At 46.0% G+C, this 13647-nt stretch overlaps 1 protein-coding gene across 1 annotated transcript in view; it reads left to right on the top strand.

Moving 5' to 3' along the window:
- Window positions 1–13475, top strand: part of CASTOR2 (cytosolic arginine sensor for mTORC1 subunit 2) — a 97603-nt gene extending 84128 nt beyond the window's left edge. Inside the window, exons 3-9 of the mRNA XM_060258906.1 lie at window positions 107–300; window positions 1965–2097; window positions 3367–3490; window positions 4664–4774; window positions 6591–6673; window positions 9191–9285; window positions 12180–13475. Of these exons, the coding sequence (XP_060114889.1) occupies window positions 107–300; window positions 1965–2097; window positions 3367–3490; window positions 4664–4774; window positions 6591–6673; window positions 9191–9285; window positions 12180–12245 (806 nt within the window). The 3' untranslated portion in view covers window positions 12246–13475. The remainder of the gene's footprint in view (window positions 1–106; window positions 301–1964; window positions 2098–3366; window positions 3491–4663; window positions 4775–6590; window positions 6674–9190; window positions 9286–12179) is intronic.
- Window positions 13476–13647: the final 172 nt, after the last annotated feature.

The following is a 13647-nucleotide window of genomic DNA, read 5'->3' as shown; positions in this document are numbered from 1 at the left end:
ATTAATGAAGACCATGTATGGGGTCCTGTGCTCCTTGAAAGAACACAATAAAAATTGAAAACATGAATTATATTTGTGGCTGTTTTTCGTTGTTGTTTTCCCTCAGAGCTCCCTTCATCTGAACACTTGAGTGTGGCAGACGCTACATGGCTGGCCCTCAACGTGGTTTCCGGAGGCGGCAGCTTCTCCAGCTCCCAGCCCATCGGAGTGACCAAGATTGCCAAGTCGGTCATAGCTCCACTCGCTGATCAGAACATCTCAGTATTCATGCTCTCCACCTACCAGACGGACTTCATCCTGGTAAGGAAACATGACCCCGACAAGGGCTGCGGAATGAGATGGTTGCCATTCAAGATGGCTGCCATTCAAGAGTCAAATTACATTGGCTTCCCCTGCTCTGTTCTACCCTACTGCATTTTCCTCACTCTTCCATCTGGTGTATTGATGATCTTTGCCCACTGCCCAGAAACTGGTCCATTATGGGTGCATATACATGCAGAAATTTCTGGGAGCGCTCCCCAGCTTTCCGGATTGCCATCTGGTATGCTGTAATCATTGCTATAGTTTAAGATTTGGAATGATTTCTTAATTGACTGTTTTATCTTTTTGTGGTAACCTGCCCCAAGCCCCTGCAGTGCAGGGGAGGGTTGGATAGAAGTCCAAATAAATAAGGTTGGACACGGTAGCTTTTGGGATGCAGCACCTTCTTCAAACATTACATTTTGGGGTGTACACTCGAAATGTTTGAAGCTAAGATGCTGGCAGAGTTCATGCTCCTTTGGCTCGAACCCATAGTCAATGTGATGTGGGCAGTACCTTTCCCCCATTCTTTTCTGACACATACATCTGAGACACATTCTCCCTCCTCCAATACACCTGCTGCTGCATAGTAATCCAGTTTACAAGCTCAATGAGAAAAGATTCTCTCCTCCCACCTCAGCTTGTCAGGCACTCTTGGAACTACCTTTACCAGAGTGCACGGGGCATACTCCAAAGCACGGCTGGGAGACAGGATAAGAGAAGGACAACGGAAAAGACTCTTCCCTGCTTTCTGCCTGCTGGCCACCAAGCTTGCCGCAAGGACATGATACAGCAGATAAGTTCAGGAACAGGAGTTGGTGGGACTCCAGGAGTTCTACAAAGGCTGCAAGCTCTGGAAGCTTTTTGGAAGGAATCCACAGGAGTTGAGGGTCAGTTCCCAAAGTGGATGGAGCCAGAGAATCCAGTGATCCCTACTTGCCTTCCAGTGGAGCTAACTTGGGCTTTGTATGTGAATGGGTGTGTATGTAAGGATATCAGGGGAAAGACCACTGCAGGGGCAAGCTGTATGAGCATTCAGCTCCCCTCCCCTGTGTATTCAGGGCTTCATTTGAGCAGGAATGCACAGGAACACAGTTCCAGCTGGCTTGGCATTGGGGGTGTGGCCTAATATGCAAATGAGTTCCTGCTGGGGGTTTTCTACCAAAAAAAGTCCTGTGTGAAACAATGGTGATATCAAGGGGTGTGACCTAATGTGCAAATGAGTTCCTGCTGGGCTTTTTCTACAATAAAACTCCTGTGGTGGCACCAGGGGTGTGGCCTAACATGCAAATGAGTTCCTGCTGGGCTTTTTCTACATTAAAAGCCCTGTGTGTATTCCTTCTAGTAGCCACACACCCAGCTTTATAAGTGCTGTCAAATAAACAAGTGAATGGGGATGGATGCAGCCATCCTCCAAGGAGCCTAAGAGCTCCATTTCGACTCTTTTTGTCTAGCAGAAGAGCCACTTAAGTTGTAGGAAGCCTCCTTCCATCAGCAGAAGACTTCCAATTTGAGCCCAAAGGGAAGGTGAGGGCAGGGCATAAATATTTTAATCAATAAATAGTTTTTGCTCCCATGGGGGGAGGTCTCGCCAAGAAAAGACTCTGCCACTGTTAAGTGAGGATGCTGTAGGGCGTTCACAAGTCAACGTCTCTCTTGCCCAGGTGCGTGAGCGGGACTTGCCCTTTGTGATGCACACGCTGGCCGCGGAGTTTACCATCCTCAGGGTCGTGAACGGGGAGACGGTGGCAGCCGACAGCCTTGGGATAACGAATGGATTTATGAAGCCAAAACTGGGTATGACACCAATACTCTCTCTAAACTGTGAAGTCCTGGGAGCAAAATTTCTACTTTGTGAGCTACTGGCATTGCAAGTTGTGAGCAAGCAATTTGGCTGCTGCAGTAATTCATTTGCTCTGGGGCCATCCTTCCTGAGCTAAGACAAAAACGTGTGAGCCGGAGGCTAAAAAACACTAACTAGCTCACACTAACTCAGCTTAGAGGGAACATGGCTCTCTACCCTAGTGCCTTTGCTATAGAGTATCCGTAGACTGCCCACTGCAAGGGACTCCAGCCTCCAGGTGGGACCTGGGGATCCCCTGGAATTACAACTCATCTCCAGACCACAGAGATCAGTTCCCTGAAAGAAATAGCTGCTTTGGAGGGTGGACTCTCTGGCGTTGTACCCCACAGAGATCCCTGTCCTCCCCAGACTTCATACTCAAATCTCCAGAAGTTTCCCAGCCTGGATATGGCAACTCAACTCCCCAATCCCTTGACGGTTGCCAGGGGGATCTGGCATTGCTAGCCACAGTGAACGATGAGAAAGGCATCTAGCATGTGGTTAAGCAGACTTCCACTCAATATTAAGCCTGCTTAAGATCAGCTGGAAGAGCCCCATGGCACAGAGTGGTAAAGCTGCAGTACTGCAGTCCGAGCTCTCTGCTCACGACCTAAGTTCGATCCCAGCGGAAACCGGGTTCAGTAGCCGGCTCAGAGTTGACTCAGCCTTCCATCCTTCCAAGGCTGGTAAAATGAGTACCCAGCTTGCTGGGAGTGAAGTGTAGATGGCTGGGGAAGGCTGTAAAAAGTCTGCTCTGAAAACGTCGTGATGAGACGTCACCCCAGGGTCAGAAACAACTGGTGCTTGCACAGGGGACTACCTTTACCTTTTTAAGACCAGTTGCCAGGATCCAATGGCTGGCTTTGTGCTATGGTGTGTTTTAAGCCCCGTTCTTGTGCTTGGAGGGGCATGACAATCCCATACCTCAGCTGCACTGAGGAGAAAGTGACTAAACACTCTTCCACACACGAGTCCTCGCATGTAGAAAACTAGGGGAAACTAATCACGTCTTTTAAAAAGCTATTTCTGCACATAGAAAAATAGCATTTCAGGGAAAAGAGTAGACTTTTTCCTGACCAGCTCATTTTTATATGAGCAAGGAGTTGTGTTTTGTGGGGGGAGTATGTTCCATGAGCCCTCCCTCTTAAATGATATAACCCAAGTACAAATATGCCACCTCGAGATGGACAAAGACTTAGTTTCTTTCTCTCTCTTTCTTCCAGTTCAGAGGCCCGTGATTCATCCCCTTTCCAGTCCAAGTAACATGTTCTGTGTCACCAGCTTGGATCCTGACACCCTTCCCTCTGTTGCTACACTCCTTATGGATGTCATGTTTTACTCCAATGGGTACGTTCACACCAAGGAACCTTCATAGTCCGCTGTAAAATTCAAATGGCCGTGGAGCAAAGTCATTGGTCAGTCCATCTTCAAGACGCTGCAGGGGGCCTCATCGCCATTGGCTGTTCCAAAGAAAGCTGCTGTCATTTTTAAAAATCTTCCCAAAACTTCTCAGAGTAATGCAAAACAATATAAATGCATCATGCCGGGGGGGGGGGGGGGGGGACTGGACGTAGAATGTTATGGGCCCTTCAGCAATGGATGAGTGTGAATTCCCCCACACCGGCCACATTTCCACTCCCTGAATTGTGATTTTTCTCCCTTTTCAGTCATGGCTGCTATCCCTGCTGGACAGAACAAGGTGTTACATGTTTCACACTTGTTTGAGCCCCATTGGCACTTGTGGGGCTAAAAGGATCAAGAAAGCATCCCTATAATGTAGCAGGATGGTGTTACAGGAGCAGGGGCTTGACTGGCCACCTCCCTCTTAAAGCAGGGGTAGAATTCTAGCAGGAGCTCTTTTGCATGTTAGGCCACACAACCCTGATGTAGCCAGTCCTCCAAGAGCTTGCAAAAAGGGCCTTGTAAGCTCTTGGAGGATTGGCTACATCAGGGTTGTGTGGCCTAATATGCAAAGGAGCTCCTGCTAGAATTCCATCCCTGCTTAAAAGTGCTCCAGGTAGCTGTTAACGTTAGAAGCAGAGTACCAAAAACTGATACCTAAAAGAGCATTAATTATGATCAAAACAGCAATTCAAAGAGAAACAGAGAGAGAGAGAGAGAGCAGGGTCACAAGATTGTAAAGAGTAGAAATAGCCAAATGCCCAGGAACATGGAAATGTTTTCATTTGGTGACTGAAAATGTATCAAGTTGGAACCTACCAGATGAACAGCTGGGGGGAAGGCACTCCACAATGAAGGTGCCACCACAGGGAAGGCCTCGTGACCTGCCATCTTTCTCAGAATACAGAGCAGGTCCTCAGCTACTGATCTTAGCAGACAAGCAGGAAAAGGGAGAAAAACAGATTGTCTTCCATTACTTTGGTCCCACTACCATGCAATAATCAAACCTGTTACACATCCACACCCCTAATTGGTTAAAAAAAAAACCCTCCACATCATGCAGACATATTCAGGCTCCTCTTGGTTTCGACTCTAACCACTGCTCTGTCTTTCCACCAGAGTAAAAGATTCCGTGGCGGGCAATGAAGATTCTGGACACATTCGCTTTTTCTCATTTTCTCTTATCGAGGGTTACATTTCTTTAGTGATGGATATACAGACGCAGAAAAGGTGAGCTGTCTTCATGCTTCTTTTCACAGACCAGCAGGAGACACTTTGCACGTGTGTCCATGTCCTGAGCTTAAAGAAATAATTCAGAGGTTACAGTGAACTAAAAGAACCCCAGAATAATTGGGGGTAGGATATAGCTAGGTCTGTCTGGCCCTTCCTGGAAACAATAAGTGATTAAGGGCAATAAATTATGCCCATTTCAGAATTTACCTTATCCAGGAAGTGGAGCTATGAAATTCAATTGGACGTTGAAGGGAAGTTAAAGAGCCCCAGAATAATTGGGTCCTCTGAGACTCCTTTGAGATTGAGGGCCAGTGTAATGTGCTGGTTGAAGTGAGACTAGCAGAAGAAGAGAGCCAGTTTGATGTAGCGGTTAAGTGCGTGGACTCTTATCTGGGAGAACCGCGTTTGATTCCCCATTCCTCCACTTGCAGCTGCTGGAATGGCCGTGGGTCAGCCATAGCTCTGGCAGAGGTTGTCCTTGAAAGAGCAGCTGCTGTGAGACCCCTCTCAGCCCCACCCACCTCACAGGGTGTCTGTTGTGGGGAGAGAAAATACAGGAGATTGTAAACCAGTCAGAGTCTCCGATTCAAAAAGAAGGGCGGGGTATAAATCTGAAATTCTATTCATTCTTTTTATACCCTGCTTTTCACTACCTGAAGGAGTCTCAAAATAGCTTACAATCACCTTCCCTTCTTCTCCCCCCCAACACCTTCCCTTCTTCTCCCCCTGTGAGGTAGGTGGGACTGAGAGAGCTCTGCGAGAACGGCTCTTTCAAGAACAGCGCTAAGAGAACTGTGATTGACTCAAGATCACCCAGCAGCTGCGTGTGGAGGAGAGGGGAATCAAACCCAGTTCTCCAGATTAGAGTCTACCAATCTTATCCACTACATCACACTGGCTTTCACCAGGTTCTGGGAGACCTAAATTCTAATCTCCGCTCTGCCATGGAAGTTCACTGGGTGATCTTGGTCCACTCACACACTCAGCTTCACCAATTTCACAAGGTTGTTGTGAGTATTAAATGAAGGGGAAAATGATGTTGTAAGCTGTTTTGAGACTCTCCTGGGGAGAAAAGTGAGGTATCCATTTTGTAAATGGAATATACAGCCATGTAAACTCAGACCTGGAGAGGCCAGGCTAGCCAGTCTCATCAGATCTCAGAATTTAAGCAAGGTCGGTCTTGGCTGGTATTTGGAAAGGTGATCGCCAAGGAATACCAAGATCATGTATGATGTGGAGGCAGGAAATGGCAAAACAACCTCTGAAATGTCTCTTGCTTTGAAAACCTTACACAGGGGTGTCAAACGTGAGGCCTAGGGGCTGAATCAGCCCCCCAGAGGGCTCCTATCAAACCCCAAGCAAGTCTGCTTCCTTCTTCCTCTCTCTTGCTTTCTTCAGTTATCAGAGACTGTTAAATAAAATACTGCAAGAGTGATAAACTTTTAAGCATGTTTTATTTCAAGTTTTTTCGTGTGTATTTGTGTTCTTTATAAACTTTATGTCTCTGCTACTTGGCACTACATTTGATTACACACATGACCCAGCCCGACAAGGTCTATTTATGTCAGATCCGGCCCTCATAACAAATGAGTTAAATGTAAGGCAACTGTGCCTTGACAGCAAAAAAACAAGCAGCAATCAAAGAGCAGTGTCATTATCTGAGGTCACTCTCAGTTGTAGGATCCAAATAAGCTGTTCTGTGTCTCTCTGGAAACAATAAATGACTCAGGGCAACAAAGCCTTCTGAAACAGCCGCAGACACCATTTTGAACACAGTCTTCATTGGTTCAAATTCTTTTTGTCCCCTTCCCAGGTTTCCTAACAACTTGCTGTTTACGAGCGCATCTGGCGAACTCTGGAAGATGGTGCGGATCGGAGGACAGCCCCTCGGCTTTGGTAGGTTGTATCCTTGGGTTGGCTGCCGGCCTCCTCCAATTCAAACCTCCTCACCCTCAGAGCTTTCCCCAAGTGGCTTGCCGACCTAAACAGCAGCTTCTCTCCCATTTTGCTACCCATCGTTGCCATAACATTGCCGTTCGCCTGAAGTCAAAGCTTCCCTGCCACTGCAGTCCACCAGCAACCAATACACTCAAAGCTACAAGGCCCCAGCCCAAGAAATGCCCGTCTTGCCTCTACTAGGGCCAGGACTTTCTCAGTCCTGGCGCTGACCTGGCGGAATCAGCTCCCTATGGAGATCCGGGCCTTACCTGGCTTGCTAGCCCTTTGTAGGGCCTGTAAAACAGAGCTGTTCCGCCAGGCTTTTGGATGAGGCAGCGGGCATCTACTTGTTCGATTGGTTGGCCTCCCCTGCAGTACCACACTGTGCTACCACATTACTGGACCATCCTGCTGTACTATTAACTGGTTATTGTAATTGATTTTATTGTGGTTTTATTGTAATTTATTGTGATTTTATTATTATCTATATTGATGTACTCTGCCCTGAGCCCCCAGGGGAGAATGGGCATAATAATAATAATAATAATAGGGGTTCCATGAAGGCAAATAGCCTTTGTCGGACTGCTCCTCCATGAATTTGTCTTCATCCCCTTTTAAAGTCAGCTAAAGCTGTCACTGCAGACCAAAGCAATGAGTGAATTCCACAAGTTACTCTTTCTTGGAGCAGATCAGTAGCCTGACAAAGCAGCTTCGTAGATTCCAGTCGCTGAGCCGTTATGTCGTCTGGCCTCCACTAAGGGAAGCCCTAGGAGGAAGAGAGGTACAATCCCAGCACAGGGAAACGGTGGCCCCAGAGGGTTCCTATCATGTAGGGTTGCCAAACTCCAGATGGTGGCTAGAGATTTCCTGTTATTACAACTGATCTCCAAGCAACAAAGATCAGTTCACCTGGAGAAAATGGCTGCTTCAGAAGGTGAGCTCTATGGCATTATGCCCCGTTGAAGTCCCTCCGCTCTCCAAACCCCACCCTCTTTTGGCTCCGCCCCCTAAAATTTCCAGATATTTCCCAACCCAGAGCTGGCAATCCAAACTCCATGACTTAACCTTCCTCTTTCTCTTTCAACCCCATCTTAACTGTGGCTATTCTAGGGTTGCCAATCCCCAGGTGGGGGCAGGGGATCCCCCGGTTTGGAAGCCCTCCCCCCGCTTCAGGATCGTCAGAAAGTGGAGAGAGGGGAGGGAAATGTCTGCTGGGAACTCTATTATTCCCTATGGAGATTTATTCCCATAGAAAATCATGGAGAATTCATCTGCGGGTATCTGGGGCTCTGGGGGGCCTGGTTTTTGGGATAGAGGCACCAAATTTTCAGTATAGCATCTAGTGCCTCTCCCCAAATAACCCCCAAGTTTCAAAAAGATTGGACCAGGGGGTCCAATCCTATGAGCCCCAAAAGAAGGTGCCCCTATCCTTCATTATTTCCTATGGAAGGAAGGAATTGAAAAGGTGTGCCGTCCCTTTAAATGTGATGGCCAGAACTCCCTTTGGAGTTCAATTAAGCTTGTCACAGCCTTGATCTTGGCTCCACCCCAATGTCTCCTGGCTCCACCCCCAAAGTCCCCAGATATTTCTTGAATTGGACTTGGCAACCCTAGGCTATTCTGCTAGATTTTTGTTCGGTCTCACACTGGCAAATCAGCAGTTACCTTGGGGGAGGGGTGGGGGGCGTGGCTTTTCCTTTCTAGGGATGACAACCTCCATGTAGGGCCTGAAGCTCTCTCAGATCGATTCCCCACTAGCCTTATGCTGCTCTCATTCTCTTCTTCTCTGCGGGGCTTCTGTCGGATTTCACACTATCTGCCCCGGGGCTGCAACTCGCTCTGCCTCTTTCATGCAGCAAACAAGATCCTCTAAAAACCGATCCTCTAAAAACTGTTTGCTGCGCAAAGAAGGCGAAGCTAGTTGCAGCCCTGGGGCAGATAGTGTGAAATCCGACGGAAGCCCCGCAGAGAAGAGGAGCGTAAGAGCGTAATAAGGCTAGTGGGGAATCGGTCTCAGAATCTCAGCTGATCTCCAGCAGACAGAGATTAACTGCCCTAGATAAAATGGCTGCTTTGGAGAGTGGACTCTGGCATTAAGCCATTCTGAAATCTCTCCCCTCCCCAAGCTCCACCCCCAAATCAACAGGAATTTCCCAAAGTGGAGTTGACAGCCCTGTTCTTTTCCCTCCCAACATTTGGCAAGCTATAAAAATTCTGTACTTTGCAGGCAGTTGAACGGTCCTCACATGCAATTGCAGATCTTCAGAGCCAAAAGAAGGAGTCAAGAGTCCCACAAGGGCCAGAACCTCGACGTTTTGACAAATCATGCTCAGGAACCTATGTGCCAAACTCTGGATCGAATGATATCCTTGGTTAGATGTGTGGAATGTGCATAATTCTAACTCGGTTCAGGTCAAATACATGTTTTTTCATGAATGCAGGATTCTGCTGAGCTGTATTTTCTCCTTCTCCTAGATGAATGCGGAATCGTCGCTCAGATTTCTGAGCCCCTGGCTGCTGCCGACATCCCTGCCTATTACATCAGTACTTTCAAGTTTGATCATGCACTGGTAAGTTCGTGAAAGGACACAAGGAACTAGGGAAAGTCTTGCTGTATTAGAGCAAAGATGCAACAAGCCAAACATCCCACAAGCAAGGCACAGAGGCCAATATCTGCCCCTGTTGCTCTGCCCAGCAACTGATCTTCAAAGGTACACTGCCACTGTACATGGTGGTTCCCTTTGATAGATGTGTCCCCCATGAATTTAAGCATTTTTGTCCTTAAGCCATGTAAAGCTGCTGGCCATCTCTTCCACTTTGAGAGAAACACTCGGCCTGGAGGAGTCGGTATGGTTACGCCAACCTTTTCAAACACCATTAGCCAATTCCCACAGTCTACAATGCAGAATGACATACCCAAGGAGGTTCACACCAGCCTTCTTTGATGCGCTTTTTGCAAGTGACACAAAAGCACTCAGGTTTCCGTGAACTTTTTCTTGCTGCTCCCCGCATGGGGTTTCAGCAAGAATATTCTGCTAAGCAGGAAGAAAATTCAGACTAACAGGGGCTGTGAGTCAGTGGTAGAGAACTTGCATGCAGCAGGCCCTAGGTTCAATTCCCGGCACCTCCAGTTAAAAAGACCAGGCAGTAGGTGATGGGCAGTGTTCCCTCTAAGCTGAGTTAGTGTGAGCTAGCTCAGGTTTTTTTTAGCCTCCAGCTCACACATTTTTGTCTTAGCTCAGGAAAAATGGCCCCAGAGCAAACTAATTTATGCAGTAGCTAAATCATTTGCTCACAACTTTAATGCCAGTAGCTCACAAATTTTGCTCAGAATATTTGCAAGACTCCACAGCTTAGAGGGAGCATTGGACCACAGGTGGTAATTTCCAGTGTTTGTCTCTTCTTATCAGCATCATTGAGCTAGTATAAGGTATCACTTTACAGGGTCATATGCTGTGTGTTCCCCCCACCCCATCACACAAGATGGTGTCCGTTACCTGTCAGAATGCATCATCCCTCTTTCAACCATTTAACTTATAAAACAGTTGGGACAGCAGCTCAGTGGTAGAGCATCTGCTTGGTAAGCAGAAGGGTCCCAGGTTCAATCCCCGGCATCTCCAACTAAAAAGGGTCCAGGCAATAGGCATGAAAAACCTCAGCTTGAGACCCTAGAGAGCCACTGCCAGTCTGAGTAGACAATAGTGACTTTGATGGACCCAGGGTCTGATTCAGTAGAAGGCAACTTCATATGTAACACTCAGGCAACAAACCTGTTTCTCTCCCCCCACACTTCTTTTCCAGTCCTGTTCTTCACACCAACCCCTTTCTCAATGTGTGTGTGCCTGTCTGTGCCTGTGTACACAGCAAAAAGTCAATATTATCTCAGATAACAAAGGTCAAACAGTTACATCCATTGGGTTTACTTTCTTGAACATTAACCATGCTGATAAGATAAGCTTGTAAAAAAAAACAACAACCCCTGTTTTATAAACCAACACACTGGTGATCATAAACATTACTATCCCAGACTGCTGGAGGCAGCTTACACAACCAAATGCATCTCCAAATGCAAATCCTACTCGTGTGACAAAAGAACATGACTCGCCTAAAACGCCATCTCCCATACTTCTCTACATATAGGGTAATGGGGGGCGGGGCGGTTTCTGGAGAAACAGCTAAGAAATAATTTAAATATAATAAATAAATTCTTGGGATTAATGGCAGCTAAATGATATTATCCAGTCATTTCACACAAATCGCAGTGTAGGTGCCCCCCAAATGAAGAGAATATGAGATTGGATTTATACCCAGCCCTTCAGTTAGGGTGCAGTCACACTACACTAAATAATGTGTTTTGGAACTGGATTTTTACAGTGTAAGAAATATATATATATATATATATATATATATATATATATATATATATATATATATATAAAAAGTTGCAAAATGCATTATTTAGTGTAGTGTGAATGCACCCTTGAATCTCAGAGTGGCTTATAATCCTCCTTCTCTTCCTCTCCCCACAACAGCCAACCTGTGAGGTAGGTGGGACTGAGAGAGCTCTGAGAGAACTGCTCTTGAGAGAGCAGCTCTGAAAGAACTTGTGACTGACCCAAGATCACCCAGCAGGCTTCATATGGGGATGTGGGGAATCAGACCTGGTTCTCCCAGATTAGAGTCAGCCACTCTTAATCACTACACCAAACTGGCTCTTGTTGGACTTGAATCTAGCTGTTCTCCATTGACTTTTTTTTTTAATGATGGCTGATGAAGCAATATCTGGGGGTCAAAAGACAGAACTGTGGGATGTTTCATTTGATCTTTTAAGTAGCAGTCAACTTCCCAGAAACTGACTTGAATAAATAACAACATAATAATAGAGTTGCAACTGTGTTGCACTGGAATCTTTGCAAGAAGTATCATTGTAGAGGCCTGTCACATCACCTCCTGCCTGGTCCCTTTTAACTGGAGATGCCAGGAATTGAATGGGATCTTCTGCATGCCAAGCAGATGCTCTACGACTAAGCCACAACTCAATTAATTAAGCAGGGTTTTTTTAAAAAATCTCATACAGCACAAAAGCCATTCACGGTATAGGTACCATCTTAGAAGAGGTATTTACACCTCACACACACAGAAGAGAATCTCTCTTCTATAAAATAGTCAGCTATATAAAGCATTTTTAAAAAACTTTTCCAAATATAATTGTGGTTTTTATTATTCAAATGCAAAGTTGATTAAAATTAACGCAATTAAGGAGCTAAATGTTCTTTAACTAGGTGGCAACAGTGAGAAAACCAGGTTAACAGTCTCACACATACATTTTGTTGTTTCTCAATAATTGGGTGATCTCTGATGGGGTGCATGTATTGCACTTAGTCACCCTATAAACACTCTGTCTGTGGAAAGTTTGAATTTTTATCAGCATTTATCAACCTAATTTTCATTTTGGTTTTCACAGGTACCAGAAGAAAATATAAATGGTGTTATCAACGCACTCCAAGTTAGTCAAGATGCAAAACATTAGAGCCCTTTCCAAATGGGACCCAGCTGCATTTTACATCAAGAATAACAATAATTCTTCTCAGTATTTTCGGGGCAGGGGGGAGGGGGATAGGTTTGTTTTTGTTTTTTTAAACTCCAGAAACGTGTGGGGGACACAGAAAACCACCACCGAGAAGACTGCAAACAATTCCTCACTGATAGCTTTTTAAAAGAAATAATTTTTTAAAAAAAAATAATTCTTCGGGAGGGAGGGAAGGAGGGGAGGGGAGAATTGTTGGGATAAAGGAACTGTGAAGGTTTTTCGGAAGTTCAACTCCAAAGCAAAAACTGTGCTTTCTGTGTGCGTGTGTGCGAGTGTGGTATGACAGAAATACATACTGAGGTTCGAAACTATCTCGACTAGTAGAGTGCAATGGTGGGAGAAAATAAACCTGTGAAGGAAAAGAGCCATTTCCATTATGGGGAAGTGTGGACTGCATAAACCTGACAGAAATGGGGCCAGGTCCCTGCCTCTACCAGTGGACTCAATCATTCAAAAAGTGTTCACCATAAAGTGTTACTTGGTTGAATTCCTCAAGGGGGCTTATGCCATATTGCTTCCCCTACCAGAATCGAGCAACGTAGAATGTCAATGGATGGGCAAAGACAAGTGATCCATTTTTAACAAGGCGCCGTCACTGCCGAGGCAGTTATCCTGCCTGGTGAAATTATGACATAATTAAGGAAAATGTGCCTATTTAGAACTTAACAATAAACTCCTGTCGTATCTCAGTTTCACCAGGGTGGGAGAGAGCCACAGCCTTGATGACAAAAATGGGACCTACTGATGACACGTTCCCTGTGAAAACCCGGTTTGTCCGTGAGGAAAATCTCTTGTGCACATCACTGCGGAACAGACTGGAAATGGCGGAGTGGCAAAACTGTTGTGTAGCTCCTGTCTGTGCCTCTAGAGTGTGTGGGAGAGAACTTCCATGGCAGGTTGTACTCCAGTATGGCTCACCCCTACTATGGTTCTCTCGCGGCCTGGTTGTACTACTGTGAGGGATCAGCCCTCTTACAGTCCATTCAAGACTGTGAGGGAACCGGAGGGTAGGGCGGTCATAAGGGCATCTTGGAATTGAAAGTGGGGATTTTTACTTCAGAACCATTGTACTCTTGGCTCTTCTCTGTTTCTGCGATCCTATGCCTCTACAAGAGCCCCTCTACAGTCACCCAATACATCTTTGCTGCGAAGTTTATCCAGCCTAAGCCAGTTTGCCTCTGAATTTTTTCTTTCTCTGTTCTCCTGGCTCAGTTTCCTCTGTCTATTTAGACACTTCAGCACAGCCTGGAGCAAGACAAGGTGTTATACTTTGAAACTCTTTGCAATTAAAAACAACTGCCGGATTGTAAACCCCGTCTCTCATGGGATAAAGTGAATTATC

The sequence above is a fragment of the Heteronotia binoei genome, chromosome 18, assembly GCF_032191835.1.
Source record: "Heteronotia binoei isolate CCM8104 ecotype False Entrance Well chromosome 18, APGP_CSIRO_Hbin_v1, whole genome shotgun sequence".
NCBI lineage: Eukaryota > Metazoa > Chordata > Lepidosauria > Squamata > Gekkonidae > Heteronotia > Heteronotia binoei.
Note: the sequence above shows the minus strand (reverse complement) of the source record. Positions and strands in the feature narration are given on the sequence as shown.